Consider the following 19464-nt stretch of genomic DNA (forward strand, 5'->3'; position numbering starts at 1 on the left):
TGACAATGGTCCCAAAAATGTGTCAACAATGAGCGATGTGTCCACCATAATTTCGCAGTCATGATAAAAATCGCTGATCGCCGCTATATAAAAAAAAATTACTAAAAATTCCATAAAACTATCCCCTATTTTGTAAACGCTATAACTTTTGCGAAAACCAATCAATAATCGCTTGTCAGTTAAAGCGACGCAGTGCCGAACCGCAAAAAGTGCTCTGGTCAGGAACGGAGTAAATTCTTCTTGGGCTGAAGTGGTTAATGTCTCCTTTTTTTGGTGGTCCTGGGGAGAGCACCTTACAAGGTATTATGATGTCAGTTTGCTAACAAATCTGAAGGATGCAGTGAATACATATTTAGCTGTAGCTCAGCATAAAGAGGGAGGAAAACTACTCAGCCTGGAAGAAGGAAGGGGGTGTAGGAAAACACATGGGGAAGGCATATGTTTCAGAAGAGAGAGAATAGACACAATTGTTGCTTAGGGAAGAGGAAGAGTGAGCACATAGGTTGTCTAGTGGGAAAGGACAGAGGACAGTCACAAAGATTGCCAGAATGAAGGGAGGACCGAAGCATAGTTAAAGGGGAGTGAAGGGAGGCGAACGCATGGCATAGCCAGCTTGACAATGGATGTTTCCATTTTTAGGGTAAAGTTTATAGGAAACACAAAGAATGGCATTAGAGTCAAGAAGTTTCAGTATGAATTCCTTTGACAGAGGATGCACTGGATAGTAGGGATGGAAGCTGTATGCAATGGACTGGAGGTATCAGTTATGCCGCATACACACGACTGGACTTTCCATCAGAATAAACTCTGAAGGTCTTTCCGACGGAGTTCCGACCGAATGGACTTGCCTACACACGATCACACCAAAGTCTATTTGTTTCAAACGTGATGACGTACAACAGGACAAGAATAAGAAGTTTAATAGCCAGTAGCCAGTACCTGCCCTTGCATCGTATTTGGTCCATCGGACTAGCATACAAACAAATGTTTTTTCCGATAGGAATTGATTCCATTGGAAAGATTTAAAACATGTTCTATTTCTAGGTTCGTCAACGTTTTGAAAAAAAGTCAGCTGAAGCCCACACACGATCGGAATATCCGATGAAATTATTCCATCTGACCTTTTCTGCTGGAAAGTCCGGTTGTGTGCACGTGGCATAACAGTAGTAAATGGAATATAGTGTTTTGAATAATGCAAATGTATTGCAGATTTAAACAAAAGGCCCCCCAAACCTTTTATTTTCTACCCCTAGTTAGGCAGCTTTGCAGCACAAACCCAAAAGTCATTTACATCTGAGCCACATCTTCATGATTTTACATGACAACTTCCCTTTTACCTTGTTACAGCCTATAGCATATCTCAATGTTTTGATCTAATATTACCTGTACACACTTTTTGCTAATAGCTTTTTGCTGTTATATAGTATAGTATATATAGTATTTAATGCAGCAAACATGCACAATCATTTTCTTGCATGATTATGGGGATCTTTTCTGCAGCATGTTTTAAATGATATGCATACATACAGATTTTTTTCACAAATCTTTTTAACAACAGGTTATGGTATTCATATAATGTTCTAGATCAATTTTTGTTTAAGTGTGTAAAAATGTGTATAGAAAATGTTGTTTTGATTTTTTTCCTTTCCATATTCTAATTCATGATTGGTTTCACAATTTGTAGGGGATTTAGAAAGACAAACAGCAATGTACACTAGCCCATAGTAGCCAACTATAGTTTACATTGTGCTGATGATGTTATTGTATCAAATTTGATTGGTTGCCATTGGTTACTTTTTTTTAAGATATTATATTAAAAATGAATGTCTACAGATATACTGAAACAAGTTAATATGATATATTTTTTTCTAGTTTGTGGTCGTTGTCAGTATTGTTACATATAGATCGCCAAAATATGGAAACTACACATTCCCGGAATGGGCAAATGTTATTGGCTGGTTAGTTGCCCTATCATCCATGGCCTTGGTTCCCATTTATGCCATATATAAATTTTGTAGAATTCCTGGATCCTTTCGTAAGGTGTGTATAACATCATTTATTACACTAAAACTGTTTATGACTATAGATTTATAGATTTTACATGAATATTTATGAATTTTTTATTTCAGAAAATTGCATATTCAATAACCCCTGAAAAAGATTATGAGCTGATAGAAAGTGGAGAAGTACGCCAGTTTACTGTAAGTCTTTTACCGCACATCATATTACCAGTAAAATGTTCTTCTAAATGTATGCATTGACTTGTTTTCTTAAATTTAAGCAGTAAAAATGGAAAGATTAGGAAATGGAATTTAAACTTTTAGATTTACTAAAATGGACCAAGATTAGACCTTGATTATCTTGATTCACTTCATGCTGATAGCTCAAATGACTGTTCAATGCTTTCCCACATTGCTTGCTTACATTGATTTTTGCTACAGCTTCACAACTTCCTAACTGGACAGTGAAACTCCAATGTGATTATGTTTGACAACTTTTTTTTAAATGTAAAGTAAATGTTGCAACTATAACCCTGTTTTTTGGTGGGGGTGGAGATTACCAATTCTGGCAATTTACTTTCTCTCTGTACCTGGGTAAGCTCTTAGCCTCTGCATAAGTGGAAGATCGATTTCCTGAATTATCTTTAGTATAGATCCTCCACTCAGAAGGTCCTTGATTTTTCAAATGTGATCTTCTTCTGAAAATACCTTGTCTCATAGCATTTCACTCTTTTTTTTTGCTGCAATGCACATCCATTGCTTAGGTAACCTTTCAAATGCTTAATTAAAGCTTGAAATGGAGGAATGAGAAGGTGTAACATGAAAAATCGATTTACTTACTAACATGGCTATTCAGTGCTGACAGTCTCTAGACAGGTTTCAACTACAGGGGCACACAGCTACCACAAACAAAACTTTTCACACATCTTGAGGTAGTCTGACATAGCTCCAGCTCACTTAGCCCCTATACACACTATTCGATTTTCTGCAGATTTTTGTCTTCAGATTTACTAAAGCCATATAATATGAGGTCAAACTTTAAGAGTTTCAATTTGTATACAATTAGGCAGGCCCTTGCAGTACATGGTTTTGGTAAATACGAAGACTAAACTCTGCAGAAAATTGAATAATGTGTATGGGGCCTTACTTTTGATCAGAGCACAGCTTTTCCAAAAAGAGAGGTCATCTAATTCCAAGTCACATAGCCTGTCTTTTTTTAGGAACACAGACCAATTTTTTCAAGCAGAAGCTTACAAACAGAAAAGGACCCTAGTTAGGAAAAGGACCCCGTTAGAATTGTTCCAAACTCCATATTACAAACACATCAAGAATTGGCCAGCCAACAAACCAGGCAGAGTTCTCCACATCATACCTGTGTCAGAGCACTCCGCAGCCTACTAAATTATGTAGCACAAAGAACTGACTCTTGGACACTGCAATCTGAAATAGACCTTTGAAAACCAGCAAAAGGTAATGGGGTTTTGAAAAAAAAAAACATTCCTACATATATCAAAGTCAAAGTTTGTAATTTTGGGGAAATTTTTGGAGGGATTTTAAGGTCTATCCATAACCCAAGCAGCACTGGAGAATCTGTGTAGGGAATATGGTTGAGAAGGATGTACTAACAGTATGAGTCAAATACCTCAAGCCTGCTTCAAAAGTACAGTGTTAGCAAGGCCAAGGTGTTTGCATCCTGTCAAGTGATAAATTTTTTCTGTATCATACTTCTTTGAGTGTCAATCATCTGGGCTCATCCAGTTCTCACTGGTTCTTCTCACCTACCTTCACACCATTACTGTGTCCTACTGTGTCCTACAGTGATATTGAAAACTAAGGTAGTGAACAGGGAACCCCTTCCAATATTTGTTTCCTTGAGGACTTTGGAGAAAAGGGTGAACTGGCAAAGATTAGTATTTACGGTCTTTTTTTTTTTTTTTTTTAACAGGTAAAGAGGTCTGTTTTTTTCACTGCAGGGTAGTTTTTTTTTCTTAACACCTAGTAATGATTTTTACATAGATTTTATTATGGCAGTAGACTTTGCCCATGAGGTCACAGTAATGTGAATCATTTTTGAACTGTATATTATACTGCCAAATTGTCTTCTCACAAAGTAACTTTTTTGTTTACGTTAGCTCTCCGTTTAGCACGTAATTATGCCATTTATGTTTTGTTAACACTGATATTACAAAATGTTTTCAAGGACAACAATTAATAGAACACATGATAAGTTAAAAAAGAAAGAATACATTAAAGCATAGTTTTGTTTGGTTTTTCATTAGACTTACATTGTCATTCAATGACCCAGTGGAGCATGCTAATGATAGTTCTAACAATATAATTAAGAAAGCATGCTACTGCCGGCCACATGCCTAATCAGGACATTCACCCTGTTATTGCCTTCATTGTAATGCCACATTTAATAGCCCAAATAACATTGCACATGGGGAGCTGCTCAGCGTGCATTCAGTATATTGAGAAACATTGTGAAAGTTTTGAAAAAATAAATTTGATGCAATTTTGTGTGTTCGCGAGCCACTGTAAATACAATGACCTCAAACATTAGGACATTATTAGGACATTTATTAGGTAGAAGTATTTATAAAACATAAATACATTTACATAATCAATAGACAGTAGATATGATAGTTATGAATCCCAAAAATAAAGTACAGTATGTACACATAGGGTTTAACATTTTTGTATATACAGTTTGCAAATGGTACCTATTGTATGTGAGAATAATTTTTTAATCAATGTTTAAGTAGATATATTTGTTCACTATTTATAGATACATAGGCGCAGATGAAGAGTACCCTTTGTGATGCCCTGAACTCTATCATAGTTCATAATATACAACTGAGGTCAGACAGAGGACACAAAAAAAAATCCCAATAAGCGTATTATGATTGGTTTGTGCAAAAAAGTTATAGCGTCTACAAACTATGGGATATTTTTATTTATCTATTTTTTACTAGTAATGGTGGCGATCAGCGACTTATAGCAGGACTGCGATATTGCAGCGGACAAATCAGACACCTAACTGACACTTTTGACACTTTTTGGGGACCAGTGACACTAATACAGTAATCAGTGCTAAAAACGTATGCACTGTCACTGTACTAATGACGCTGACAGGGAAGGGATTAACATCAGGGGCTACAAAAGGGTTAAATGTATGCCTAGGTTGTGCTCACTCACTGTGAGGGAGGTGCTTTGACTAGGGGAAGGCATATATCCGTGTTACTGCTGTGCAGAAACACAGGATCAAAGCCTTCCCCGACAGTGAAAAATTATTTAAAACCATGCGCCAAAATGCCTAATGTGTGATACAATCAAGTGGTATTAATAATTACCTTAGTGCTAATATAAACCATTAAGCAAAAAGATAGTGACAGCTGCTGACCCTCGTGCTAGACAAACCTTCTAGATAAATGTGAAAAAAATGTGTAATAAAGGGCACTGAATATTGAATAGGGATGAGCCGAACACCCCCCGGTTCGGTTCGCACCAGAACTTTCGAACGGACCGAAAATTCGTACGAACTTTAGAAATCCATTAAAGTCTATGGGACTCGAACGTTCAAAATCAAAAGTGATAATTTTAATGGCTAATATGCAAGATATTGTCCTAAAAAGGGTTTGGGGACCTGGCTCCTGCCCCAGGGGACATCGCTCAATCCCCAATTTTTTTTTAAAACTGTTTTTTCGGGAGCACTGATTTTAATGATGATTAAAGTGGAAAAAAAGTGAAATATTCCTTTAAATATCGTGCCTGGGAGGTGTCTATAGTATGCCTGTGAAGTGGCACGTGTTTCCTGTGTTTAGAACAGTCCCTGCACAAAATGACATTTAATGGAAACAAAGTCATTTAAAACTGCTTGCGGTTTTAATGTCATGTCTGGTTCCGGCAATACAGATGAAAATCATTGAGAAAAATGGCATGGGTAGCCCCCCTGCCCAGTACCAGCCCCTTTGGGTCTTGTATGGATAATAATGGGAACCCTGTAGCCAAATTAAAAAAAGGAAAGGCGTGGGGCCCCCAGGCCCTATATACTCAGAACAGCAGTATACAGGTTGTGCAAACAAGACAGGAACTGTGTACGTTTGTTGTGTTAAGTAGAATCTGTTTGTAATTTTGAACTGGTACATTTTTAAAGTGTAGCTCCAGTCAAAGAATCAATTTTTAAGCTTTTTGGAAAACATAGGGAAGGGTTATCACCCCTGCTTTTTCATCTCTCTTCCTGTTGTCTCCTTCCGTTTGCAAGTAGGAGACGTTTGTAAGTTGGATGTTTGAAAGTAGGGGCCTGCACTATATGCTATGCAGAAATGTGGGCCTAAGGTGTTGGTGTTGCCACAACACTGTAAGCCCCCAAAGTGACTCTTGGTGGGTGCTGGAGCATTAACTGCTGTTAACGATTATATCAAGAATTGTAATTACATGCCATTGTTGAACAGTGGTAGAAAGATTGGGCGGTTGTGGTTGTGGTGGTGCCACAACACTATAAGTCCTCACAGTTATTTTCGGTGGGTGCAGGAACGGGCCCTGCTGTGAAATATTATATCAAGAATTGTAATTACATGCCCCAACAGGGGCTGAAAAATTGGGCCTTAGGCACTGGTGCTGGTGCCATGACACCGCAACCTCTCCCAGATACTCTAGTTGGAATGCAGGAATGAGCCCTGCTGCAAAGCATTACATCAAAAATTGTAATTACATGCCCCTGTTAAACAGGGGCTGAAAAATTGGGCCTTAACCACTGGTGGCATCACCCAGAACCAAAAATGTTCTTTTAAGCTATCAGCAGGATCATTGAGGAGGAAGAGGATAGTCAGTTAACATAACAGGACAATCACTCAGCATCAGCATAGGCAGTCTTTAAGGGATGTGACATTTAAAAAAAAATTATTCGGTTACATCAGCTTCAGGTGCTTGGTAGCTGGTGGTTGTCCAAGACTGATTCATCTTTATGAAGGTCAGTCGATCAACCGAGTCGGTGGACAGGCACAACCTGTGATCGGTGACAAAGCCACCAGCAGCACTGAAGGTGCGTTCCAAAAGAACACTGGATGCAGGACAGGCCAGTAGCTCAATTGCATACTGTGCAAGCTCTGGCCAGTGATCCATCCTCAAGACTCAGTAAGCCAGAGGATTTTTGGTGGAAAAGGTGTCCAAGTCTGACCTTGCCCCTAGGTATTCCTGCACCATGTAAATCAGACGCTGGTGATGGTTGCTGGAACCAATCATACCTTGGGGCTGCGGACTAAAAAATTGTCTGAATGTATCGGTCAAACGGCCACCTTCTCCACCGCTCTTTCTGTGACTGACCAAAGCCTCAGCAACACGTTGTCCAGGACCAGGAGTTTGTAACCTCCCAGTCTCTGGGAACGCGTTGCACAGACCTTTCTGCAAGCCCTCCCAGAGATATCTCATCCTCTGCTCCCTCTGCGATAGCAAGATAAGGTCCGCAACCTTACTCTTGTACCGTGGATCAAGGAGAGTGGCCAGCCAGTAATGGTCCCTCTCCTTGATCTGAAGAATATGAGGATCCTTCCGCGGGCTTTGCAGGATCAGGGAGGCCATGCAGCGTAGGTTAGCTGAGGCATTCGGTCCGGAGTCCTCTGGGTCACAAAGGAGAACATGATCCGCAGCCACCTTCTCCCAGCCACGTACAAGTCCACGGGTTTCTTAGGTCTGTAAATCATCCCTAAAAGACTGCTGATGCTGAGTGCCAGGCTCCATCTCCATGCTGACACAATCCTCCTCATCCTCTTCCTGTGTGATGGGTGGGACAGCAGGAACACTGTCTGGATAAAGGGGGCCTTGAGAGGCAAGGAAGTCCTCCTCTTCCTGTCTCTGTTCTGCCTCAAGAGCCCTGTCCATTATTCCACTCAGCGTATGCTCCAACAGGTGGACAAGAGGTACAGTGTCACTGATGCATGCACTGTCACAGCTCACCATCCTCGTGGCCTTCTCAAATGGTGACAGGACAGTGCATGCATCCCTGATCATGCCCCACTGGTGTGGTGAAAAAAACCGAGCTCCCCTGACCCTGTCCTGGTGCCATAGTCACGCAGGTACTCATTGATGGCCCTCTGCTGCGTGTGCAGCTGCTGCAGCATGGCCAACGTTGAGTTCCACCTAGTGGGCATGTCACATATAAGGCGGTTCTTGGGCAGGTTCAACTCCGTTTGGAGCTCAGCCAGCTGAGCACTGGCATTATATGATTGGCAGAAATGCACACAGACTTTCCTGGCCTGCTTCAGGACATCCTGTAAGCCCGGGTACATTCCCAAGAACCGCTGCACCACCAGGTTAAGGACGTGAGCCACACAGGGCACATGGGTCAGTTGTCCCTGCCGGAGGGCAGAGAGGAGGTTGGTGCCATTGTCGCAAACCCCTATTCCTGGCTTAAGCTGGCGTGGTATCAACCACCTCTCGGCATGCCCCTGCAGAGCTGACAAAATATCTGACAAAATATCTGACCCAGCGTGGCTCCTGTCCCCCAAACAAGCATCTTTTTTGCCTGCGTACTTGCATAGCCCCTTGAATGGCTATGGAGCACTGCTGGTTCCAAGGACAAAGCACTGGAAGAGGCCATGGAGGAAGAAGAAGAGGAGGGGGTGGAGGAGAGAGGTGTGTCACAACCAGTAGTAGCATTTTGGAGGCGTGGTGGCGAAACAACTTCAACACTACTGCACCTTGTCCTGAATCCTTCCCAGCTGGCAGAAGATAGACCAAATGGGCCGTGAAAGATAGGTAACATCCTTGTCCATGCCTGCTGGAACATAAGTCAGTAATATGCACCTTACCGCTGACTGCTCTGTCCAGCGAGGCATGGACATTGCCTTCCACGAGATGGAATCGCCTTCCGTGAGAAAAAGTGGCGTTTGGGAACCTGCCACTGAGGAACCGCACATTGCCGAGTCTACCAACTGAAAAGGCAGCAGTTGAAGTGCTAGCAATTTAGCCAAGCTAGTATTCAACAGCTGGGCATGTGGATGGCTGGGAGTGAACTTCTTTCTACGGTCCAGCAGCTGGGGCAGGGAAATTTTCCTGCTACAATCGGACGGCGGTGTACTGTTAGCAGAGTGCCCGCAAGTACTTGGCTGTGACACATCTAATTCTATACCTTCATTCTTCTCAGTGCAGGTTTCTGAGAGGACTGAAGGTCTAGTGGGGTTGAAGATCCCAGCTGATGAGGAGCAAGGAGAGGTCCGCTTTGTTCTTTGGTGTGGGTCTTTAAGGTATGCTTGCCAACAAGCTGCATGGCAGGTCAACATATGTCTGGTCAAGCATGTGGTGCCCAAGCGGCTGATATTTTGGCCACACGAGATACGCTTGAGACATATTTTGCAAATAGCAGCGGTGTGATCTGATGCACTCGTCTCAAAAAAGGCCCACACCAAAGAACTTTTGGAATAACGCGCAGAGGCAGCGCCCTGCACAGGAGGAGCTTTGCGGTTTGATTCAGTCGGAGTGCTGCCCCTAAGCTGGCCCCAGGAGGGCATCCTGCCTCATTGGAGATGTACCTCCTCCTCCTCTCTCCTATCAGGCCCCACGTGGAGTCAGTGACCTCATCATCCCCTTCCTCTTGATCACTGGAGCAAACCTTGCAGTATGCTGCCGCTGATGGAACATGACTGCCAGATTGCTCTCCTTCTTGAGCATCCCCTCTCTCTGCGCTCACGCTACTGCCTTCCTCTAGCTGGGTATCGTCATCAGAGCCTTCGAAACGCTGGGCATTCTCCTGGAGCATGTACCCAACACTGTGCTCAAACAGTTCGGGGGGACATGGTGGGTCTAGGGAAGAAGTGACTGATGACATTGAAATGAGGGAAGAGGACGCGTTGGCAGCTGCTTTGCTAGTACCCTGAGCCTGGGTGAGAGAGGATGAGGAGGATGAGGAGGGCTTGGTCATCCACTCTACCAAGTCTTCGGCATTATGCGGCTCAACACGTCCAGCTGCCAAAAATAAGGGCAAGCGTGTCCAATGGCCACGTGCTGATGACGATACACCGCGTCCACGACAGCACTGTTGTCTCTAGACACAGAGCCTGTTTGCCCTCTTTTATTGGCTCGTGACTGTCTGCCTCTCCTTGTTGGCCTTCCAGACATAGTAATGGCCTGCAGGGAGATGGGAAAACCAGCAACTGGGTAGCTTTAGGTGCACACTGAGCAGATGACACAGTACAACGACTAATTACTGCAGCTGCCTGCCTGTGTTACGGAAACAGAACAACACCAGCAATAAGGGGTAGCTTCAGGTGTATACTCTGCAGGAGGCACACAACACCCACTTTAACTGCTGCAGATGCCTGTATTACAGAAACAGAACACCAGCAATAAGGGGTATCTTCATTTGTATACTGTGCAGGAGGAACACAACACCCACTCTAACTTCTGCAGATGCCTGTATTACGGAAACAGAACACTAGCAATAAAGGGTAGCTTCAGGTGTATACTCTGCAGGAGGCACACAACACCCACTTTAACTGTTGCAGATGCCTGTATTACAGAAACAGAACACCAGCAATAAGGGGTATCTTCAGGTGTATACTGTGCAGGAGGCACACAACACCCACTCAAACTGATGCAGATGCCTGTATTACAGAAACAGAACACCAGTAATAAAGGGTAGCTTCAGGTGTATACTGTGCAGGAGGCACACAACACCCACTCTAACTTCTGCACTGCAGATGCCTGTATTGCAGAAATAGAACACCAGTAATAAAGGGTAGCTTCAGGTGTATACTGTGCAGGAGGCACACAACACCCACTGTAACAGCGCTAGGTTCCCAAGCAGTAAAGACACTGTCCCTGCCTATCGCCCTCTTTCCCTGACCGCCACAACACACTACACAAGGCCGCCGTGCTGGCGACCTTATATAGTGTGGGGCGTGTACTAAACCCTCCTGAGCTATAATTGACCACAAGCATCCTGCCTGTGGCCAATTATGGCTCTCCCCGCTGCCGGCGCTGTGATTGGCCAAGCATGCAGGGTCACAGTGCATGCTTGACCAATCATGAGCCAGCAATCTACTGCAATGGCGCAGTGCATTGTGGGCCATGAGCACCACACGAATATAGCGTGAATGACCCAGAGAGTTCTGGCTTCACCGAACTCGAACAGCCGGTGTTCGAGTCGAACATGCTTTCGACTTGAACACCGAGCTCATCCCTAATATTGAACACTAATAATACCTAGCCGTTGGAACTATGGCTAAGTATGCGTGCAAAATTTTTTTTTAAAAACAAAATACAATATGAAAAAATTTACCTATAATCACCAATCACATCTACACAAAAAATCCCAACGTGAAAATAGTGCCATTAAACATAAAAGTCCAATCATAAATAAAGTCCGAAAAAATGCAATAAGGTACATAAAATCTGTGCAATCCTAAAAAGAGATATACAGTGGTGTGAAAAAGTGTTTGCCCCCTTCCTCATTTCCTGTTCCTTTGCATGTTTGTCACACTTAAGTGTTTCGGAACATCAAACCAATTTAAACAATAGTCAAGGACAACACAAGTAAACACAAAATGCAATTTGTAAATGAAGGTGTTTATTATTAAAGGTGAAAAAAAATCCAAACCATCATGGCCCTGTGTGAAAAAGTAATTTGCCCCCTAAACCTAATAACTGGTTGGGCCACCCTTAGCAGCAACAACTGCAACCAAGCGTTTGCGATAACGTGCAATGAGGCTTTTACAGCGTCCTGGAGGAATTTTGGCCCACTCATCTTTGCAGAATTGTCCTAATTCAGTTACATTAGAGGGTTTTCGAGCATGAACGGCCTTTTTAAGGTCATACCACAACATCTCAATAGGATTCAGGTCAGGACTTTGGCTAGGCCACTCCAAAGTCTTCATTTTGTTTTTCTTCAGCCATTCGGTGGTGGACTTGCTGGTGTGTTTAGGATCATTGTCCTGCTGCAGAACCCAAGTTCGTTTCAGCTTGAGTACACGAACAGATGGTCGGACATTCTCCTTCAGGATCTCTTGGTAGACAGCAGAATTCATAGTTCCTTTTATCACGGCAAGTCTTCCAGGTCCTGAAGCAGCAAAACAGCCCCAGACCATCACACTACCACCACCATATTTTACTGTTGGTATAATGTTCTTTTTATGAAATGCAGTGTTCCTTCTACGCCAGATATACTTGGACACACACCTTCCAAAGAGTTCCACTTTTGTCTCATCGGTCCACAGAATGTTGTTCCAAAAGTCTTGGGGATCATCAAGATGTGTTGTGGAGAAATTGAGACGAGCTTTGATGTTCTTTTTGCTCAGCAGTGGTTTTCTTCTTGGAACTCTGCCATGCAGGCCATTTTTGCCCAGTATTTTCCTGATGGTGGAGGCATGAACGCTGACCTTAACTGAGGCAAGTGAGGCCTGCAGTTCCTTGGACGTTGTTGTGGGGTCTTTTGTGACCTCTTGGATGAGTCGTCGCTGCGCTCTTGGGGTAATTTTGGGCGGCCGGCCACTCCTGGGAAGGTTCACCACTGTTCCATGTCTTCGCCATTTGTGGATAATGGCTCTCACTGTGGTTCACTGGATTCCCAAAGCTTTGGAAATGGCTTTATAACCCTTTCCAGACTGATAGATCTCAATTACTTTCTTTCTCAATTGTTCCTGAATTTCTTTGGGTCTCGGCATGATGTGTAGCTTTTAAGGATCTTCTGGTGGACCTTACTGTGTCAAGCAGCTCCTATTTAAGTGATGCCTTGATTGTGAACAGGTGTGGCAATAATCAGGCCTGGGTGTGGCTAGAGAAATTGAACTCAGGTGTGGACAACCACAGTTATAGTATGTTTTAACAAGGGGGGCAATCACTTTTTCACACAGGGCCATGATGGTTTGGATTTTTTTTCACCTTTAATAATAAACACCTTCATTTACAAATTGCATTTTGTGTTTACTTGAGTTGTCCTTGACTATTGTTTAAATTGGTTTGATGTTCCGAAACACTTAAGTGTGACAAACATGCAAAGGAACAGGAAATGAGGAACGGGGCAAACACTTTTTCACACCACTGTATATATATAAATGTCCTCTGTGCTGATTCCAATCCAATCTGTTTGTGATCATGCATAGAAATTACTTCCACTGTGCAGATGAAACCACCTTCATCAACTGTAACTCACACCCAAATATGCTCAAAGTATGGATGTCTCCTTACCAGCAGATGTTGACCTTAATGGTTAGAAAAAGGTCAAATCTGCTTTCTGCAAGTGTTACTTGCTGTCTCAACCTATCATTGTCCCATGCAGAGTTTATGCACCTCCTCTCCACCAGTATTTGCCAGCCGGGGTGTTTATGCAAAGAAATCAGGCAGCAACATAGTGTAATCCCATTTTAATAAAACATATGATAAAAACTAGATGCCAAATGGCCACTTACTTTTGATGGTGCCAGCACCCGGCACTGGAGCTAACGAGCGTGTACAATAATGGAGAAACCGATCTGTATCTGTATTCTGCTACAACGTCCGTTCCAGCGCTGACAGCCAGAGGGGCCGGAAGAAGAAAGATAGACTTGCTTAACCAGGCACGCCTTGACGTACGTTTCGATGCGTTTAGATGCGTTTGGTGATTATAGGTAAATTTTTCCATATCGTATTTTGTTTTTTAAAAAAAAATTTTGAACGCATACTTAGCCATAGTTCCAACGGCTAGGTATTATTAGTGTTCAATTTTCAGCGCCCCTCATTACACATTTTTCTCAAAGCCTTCCCCGCTGACAGAAGAACAATCTGCCTTGTTTACATAGGCAGACTGCTGTTCTGCTTGTGTCCTGAACGATCGGTGGGTCACGGCAGACACAGAGCGCCCCTGACCCAGAACTTTCAGGTGATGTACTAGGTATGTGATCTGGTGCAGAGCGGCCACCCTGCCACAGTAAATGTAGGTGGGGTGGTTGCTAAGTGGTTAAAGTGGTTGTAAACCTCAGTCATGGAATCTGAGCAAAGCACATACACGTGTCATATTTACTTATCTCTCGCCAAAGCTCTAAGTGTAGTTTCTCCCTGGTGCTTCATTCTTCTGTTATCAGCATGAGTCACTTTCCTGACACATGAGATTCATTTGTGTTAGGAGGGAGGGGGGAGGGGGAGCTCAGCAGACAGCTTGTCTATTCAGAACTGATTGGAGTGGAGGGTGGGGGATGCCTTTAAGTGAAGAGTGCCTTCTGTTTCTCACCTTTCATAGCAGTACTTAAGCAGTGCTTAGGTCTTCATGACAGCAAGAGGAGGTCCCAACATCCATCCTGCCCACACAGAGTATAAACAGGATCCTAACTTCTAGAGGGCCCTTGTGCAGCTGTGTAGTCTGCAAAAATAGTGTGTCTACACTTATATATATTGTATATAGTAAATTATTGAGCAGAGGTACATATTACTACATACCAGTCTTTAGAAGGGTAGCTAGTTTAATACATGATTAGAGAGTGCCACATCACATCTCCACAGAAGGGAGGTGGCTAGTGGCTAGAGGGGAAAGTAGGCATACTAGACATTGCAAATTCTACAATTACTCACAGGTTTTTAATATTTCTCAGGGCTCTGGGGGTAAAATTTCTGCAACAGAATTTACAGCTCCACTCATATATCTTGCAAGGTTTGACAGTAGTTACAGTCCATGGCACGAATTAGCCAATATAGTGGCAGTAAGATCTTACGAATAGAAATCCAGAGAGATGCATCGCCTGCCTTTCTTTGTGGGGTAGCTCTGTTCAGTTTGCATCCAATGTCATTATATAAACCTAAATTTTAAGTAAACCCCCCTACCGTTTTCAAGGAAGCTGCCATTGTTGCCTCTGTTTAATCTACAACTGCCATGATGCTGCACATCAGTTATGACACCAGCCATTGGATGGTTTGACAGTTTGGTTGAGAGCACAACCAATGGGAGTGTTACATTTCCGGCACGTGCCAGAAATGAAACTTCTATGGGTGGGTTTACTTCTGCTTTCAAGATGTTCTTACTCTCTTTAGTGTCATCAAATGTATACATTTCATTATATGCCAAGGGACAATGTAAAAATGTGACTGAAGCAATGCTGAAATTCTTAACCTGCTTATATAACATTATCTCAATGTTTGCTTTACTGTGTCAATGTTATTGGCATGATTCAATTATTTTTTATTTTCAGCTCCATCATTGGCTTAGTGTATAGGAACACTGGACAAGTTAATGGAAGACATACAAGACAAATAGGAAGAAAAAAATAATCGTTAATATATTCAGTTCTTGAGTGGTGGATTTGTTTAACACACATTGAGAAAGATTTTCCCATTCCAAATACCTTCTGAGTATACTTGGGAATACAAGTGTCATGACTGCCTTGTATGGTGTTATTCTGTTTTTCCTCTATTTTTCATTTCTTTGTTAAGTTGTTGATGGAAGCAATCGTGTTTCCTATTGTACATCCTAGCACCTTATGCCATGGAAAAGTATAAATAGAACTTTTCAGTAAAATCAACTTTGAATGATGCCATTGATAAAAACAAATGAGCATATTATCAGAGGCAGAGGTTATTGCTAGCCAGCTATTAATCCATTTTTAATGTGCATTATTATGTAATTTCAATGTGCTAATGACTGTTCAAAGATATAGATATAAAATGGAGATATATTTTATTTTATCAAGGGTATGTGATATTGTTTGAATGTAAGGGTTAGTATGCCCTATATACATTTCCAATAGCAGTGCTAAAAAATTGCAGTGGTGAAAAAATATTGGACTAAAGAGGTGCTGTCAAATCCAAACTTGTGTTACAGTGTCTTACATCCACATTCTTGAAAAGCTTAAGGCATAGCAATGTTCTTGATAAAGGAGGCTGCAGAGTCTTTATTCTATCCATTGTCTCCCTACTCCTTCTGCAGGTTTTCCACTAGTGAATTATATTGGTCGGATAACAGTGACAAGGATAGTTAGAATTATGCTAGTGTACAATGATTTTAGCATTATACATGCAGCATTTTTTATGACTGAGCACACCACAAGGTACTGTATTGCTATACTCTGTGTTGTGGTGTGTTGCAATGCATATGCATTAGTGCTGGGTTGCCTTATTGCATTGGGATGCATCACAACTCAAAATAATGATTCAGGCCTGACAGGGGTGATTACAATGGTCAGTTTTTATTAGAAACATTTAAACTATAAAAAAAAAAAAAAAAAAAAAAAAGTTGCTGTAACTGCTTAAATTGTGTTAACCGCGGTTGAGCTTAATTTTCTTGTTTCTTACTTAAAGGCCATTTAAAACTATGTCCATCCAATACTACTCTGTAAGCAGTGTGACAATGCTGTAGCAATTTAACTGCAGAAGAAACTGTGTTCTCAAACCTATTAAATTAAGTAAAAATTGAATGGCTCCACTGGCAGGATCAACCAGAGAATGTTACAAAGAGATTGAGAAAAATGACTGATTTAATGCCCCTGACAGCAATTTTAGAAATTGGGAAAATGATCCTACTGAGATGCCCCTTCACTGAGGATTTTATGTTAAATTATAATGTGATTTCCTTGTGTTTGTAATCCATCATCAAAATAAGCATAACAGATACTAAGATATGAACAGACCTTTTGGCAGAGGTTGTAATTATATATAGTCTGTTTGATAATACGACAAAGATTGTCACACATTTCCTGCTTTACCTCGCATAAAGGACTTATACAGGCAGCATGCTGCGTTTAGACATGTATTTTATGCATGAAAGAAAAGTACAGACACAGCTGTGTGTATGGCTCATTAATTTCCATAATGCTGCTTTTAGATACATACAAAACTATCCACTGTATGCATCTAAACGATGAAATGAGTGCAAATGAGTTCAAATGTGACAATACTGTATAAGCTTGTTTTTACACCTGACCAGAGTGTATTCCTGGTGATTTTGAAGCTTTTCTTTTCAGGCATTTTCAGGCAGATTGCAGGTGTTTTACAAGCATTTTTACCCATGTATTATAGTGGTTGTTAAGCCCCAAGTTTTTTTTACCATAACGCATTCTATGGTGACAAACCTTCTGTGCTACAGCTTCCCCCAGGCCACCATTTTTCTTGAAAAGATAGAGCCACCCACTGCATAACAGTGATGAATCTGCACAGTTGATTAAAATTAATGATTGTAATAGTCCTTGTTGTAGGTAATGTTGTTCATGACAACTAGGGGCAAATTAATAGTTAGTTCAAGTGCCAGCCATCCCAAGAGCATATCCAGAAACTCTGCAGGAAATATGAAGGGAGGAAAAGAGGGAGGCGCACCTAAGTGTAGTATTTAAAACATAGTTTAATGCACAAGAAATTTCACTTACAGGATAGAAGAATTCATAGGTATATCTGTAATAAATGCATCTTCCTCAAGGGGTGCCTGCTATCTGGTGTGTCCTGGCATACAGATGGTTTAAGGAGGCTGAGCAGAACCCTGAACCCAAACAGAAGTGCAGGGGATCTCAAGCTGGCAGGCGTGGACCGCACGGAGGGAAATTATGTTACCCATTGGGCAGGCCTCGATGGAGGGAAAGACAGGAAACTAGACTAAGCGCTCGAAGCACACAGCTCCTTCTACTGGCCTAACACATTGCAAGCAATAGCAGCTTAAATAGATGCCCAGGACCTGACTGTGGTCGTGGAACTAGAAGGACCAGCGGACCAGGAACATGTAGAAATAAGTTGAATATATATTAAATACACATATACCTATATAAAATGTACAGGTATACGATATAGATATAAAAAACCAACGAATTACCGGCGCAAAAGGTTTCAACAGATTATATGTTAGTTTGCTGCAATAAGGTATAAATGTCACTATATAAGTAGACACATTTAATGTAAAATGTGCATATAATATGGATTGCGCTAACTACCACCACAACTATTTAGTGTCATATATCACTTCCACAATATTTTGTACAAAACCACATAAAGTGCCGTGCCTTAATTAAGTTCCTCACTTTGCTCTCATCCCCCTATATAAAGTGCAATTAATATAGACAATGTGTATAAAAAATCCAAGCATAAAAAATATGTATCCAATATATAAAGATAGAAAAAATAAAAACAATTTCAGTGCCACATGAATATCCTAAGTTAGTGATCACTCCAGTGTCACTAAATTCCTCCTATTTAAAGTGATTCTTCTATAAAGTGCTTCTTCTATTGATTGGTAAATAGAAGAAGCACTTTATAGAAGAAGCACTTTAAATGCTTGGATTTTTTTATGCACATTGTCTATATTAATTGCACTTTATATAGGGGGATGAGAGCAAAGTGAGGAACTTAATTAAGACACGGCACTTTATGTGGTTTTGTACAAAATATTGTGGAAGTGATATATGACACTAAATAGTTGTGGTGGTAGTTAGCGCAATCCATATTATATGCACATTATACGATATAGATACAAGTTTTATATATGTGTACATCTTATATATATATATATATATATATATATATATATATATCTATATATATATATATATATATATATATATATATATATATATATATGTGTATGTACATATATATACAGGCATATCCCACTTTTAAGTACACAATGGGGTTTATTTACTAAAGCTGGAAACTCATTGGCTTCTATGCAGAAGTGAGCCTTATTTTGCACTTTCCAGCTTTAGTAAATAAACCCTATTGCGTACTTAAAAGTGGGGTATGTCTGTATATATATATCTATATATATATATATATATATATATATATATATATATATATATACACACATATATATATATTTTTTTTCTCCTCTCCCACTTCTTCTCCTCCCTTTTTCCCCTCTCCCCAATCCCCCCCCCCCCCCCAGTTTTTTTCACCCTCCTTTTTTTTCTCACCACGTATCAATATTCCACATATATATATATATATATATATATATATATATATATATATATATATATATATATATATATATATATTATTCATGAATGATTTTTTCTATTCATTTTTATTAGTGCTTTTATATATATATATATATATATATATATATATATATATATATATATATATATATATATATATATATATATATTCAATAATTTATACTTAATGAATTTAATTTATAGCCATTCATCAGCTATGATTTATTGCTATTATTATCATATTATTATCATATATCATATCATATATCATAATGTCAACATTATGTTTTTTGATAATTTAATATGTTTGCGACATATTCCTGGTCTGCTGGGCCTTCTAGTTCTACAGCCGCGGCCAGGTCCTGGCATGTATTTAAGCTGCTATTGCTTGCTGTTAGGCCAGTAGAAGGAGCTGTGTGCACGAGCGCGTAGCCTAATTTCCTGTCTTTCCCTTCATCGAGGCCCACCCACGGAGTGACGTCATTTCCTTCCGTGTGGTCCACGCCTGGCAGCTTGAGATCCCCTGCACTTCCTGTTTGGGTTCAGCATTCTGCTCAGCCCCCTGACATCATCTGGACGCCAGGACA

General features: G+C 40.9%; 1 protein-coding gene across 1 annotated transcript in view; it reads left to right on the top strand.

Annotated features, from left to right (window-relative positions):
- The window catches only part of SLC6A3 (solute carrier family 6 member 3), an 80833-nt gene extending 63575 nt beyond the window's left edge, over window positions 1–17258 (top strand). Inside the window, exons 12-14 of the mRNA XM_077492014.1 lie at window positions 1873–2040; window positions 2130–2201; window positions 15152–17258. Of these exons, the coding sequence (XP_077348140.1) occupies window positions 1873–2040; window positions 2130–2201; window positions 15152–15175 (264 nt within the window). The 3' untranslated portion in view covers window positions 15176–17258. The remainder of the gene's footprint in view (window positions 1–1872; window positions 2041–2129; window positions 2202–15151) is intronic.
- Window positions 17259–19464: the final 2206 nt, after the last annotated feature.

Source organism: Lithobates pipiens, unplaced genomic scaffold (genome assembly GCF_037356315.1).
Source record: "Lithobates pipiens isolate NorthernLeopardFrog02 unplaced genomic scaffold, aLitPip1_a1.2 Scaffold_19, whole genome shotgun sequence".
Classification (NCBI taxonomy): Eukaryota; Metazoa; Chordata; class Amphibia; order Anura; family Ranidae; genus Lithobates; species Lithobates pipiens.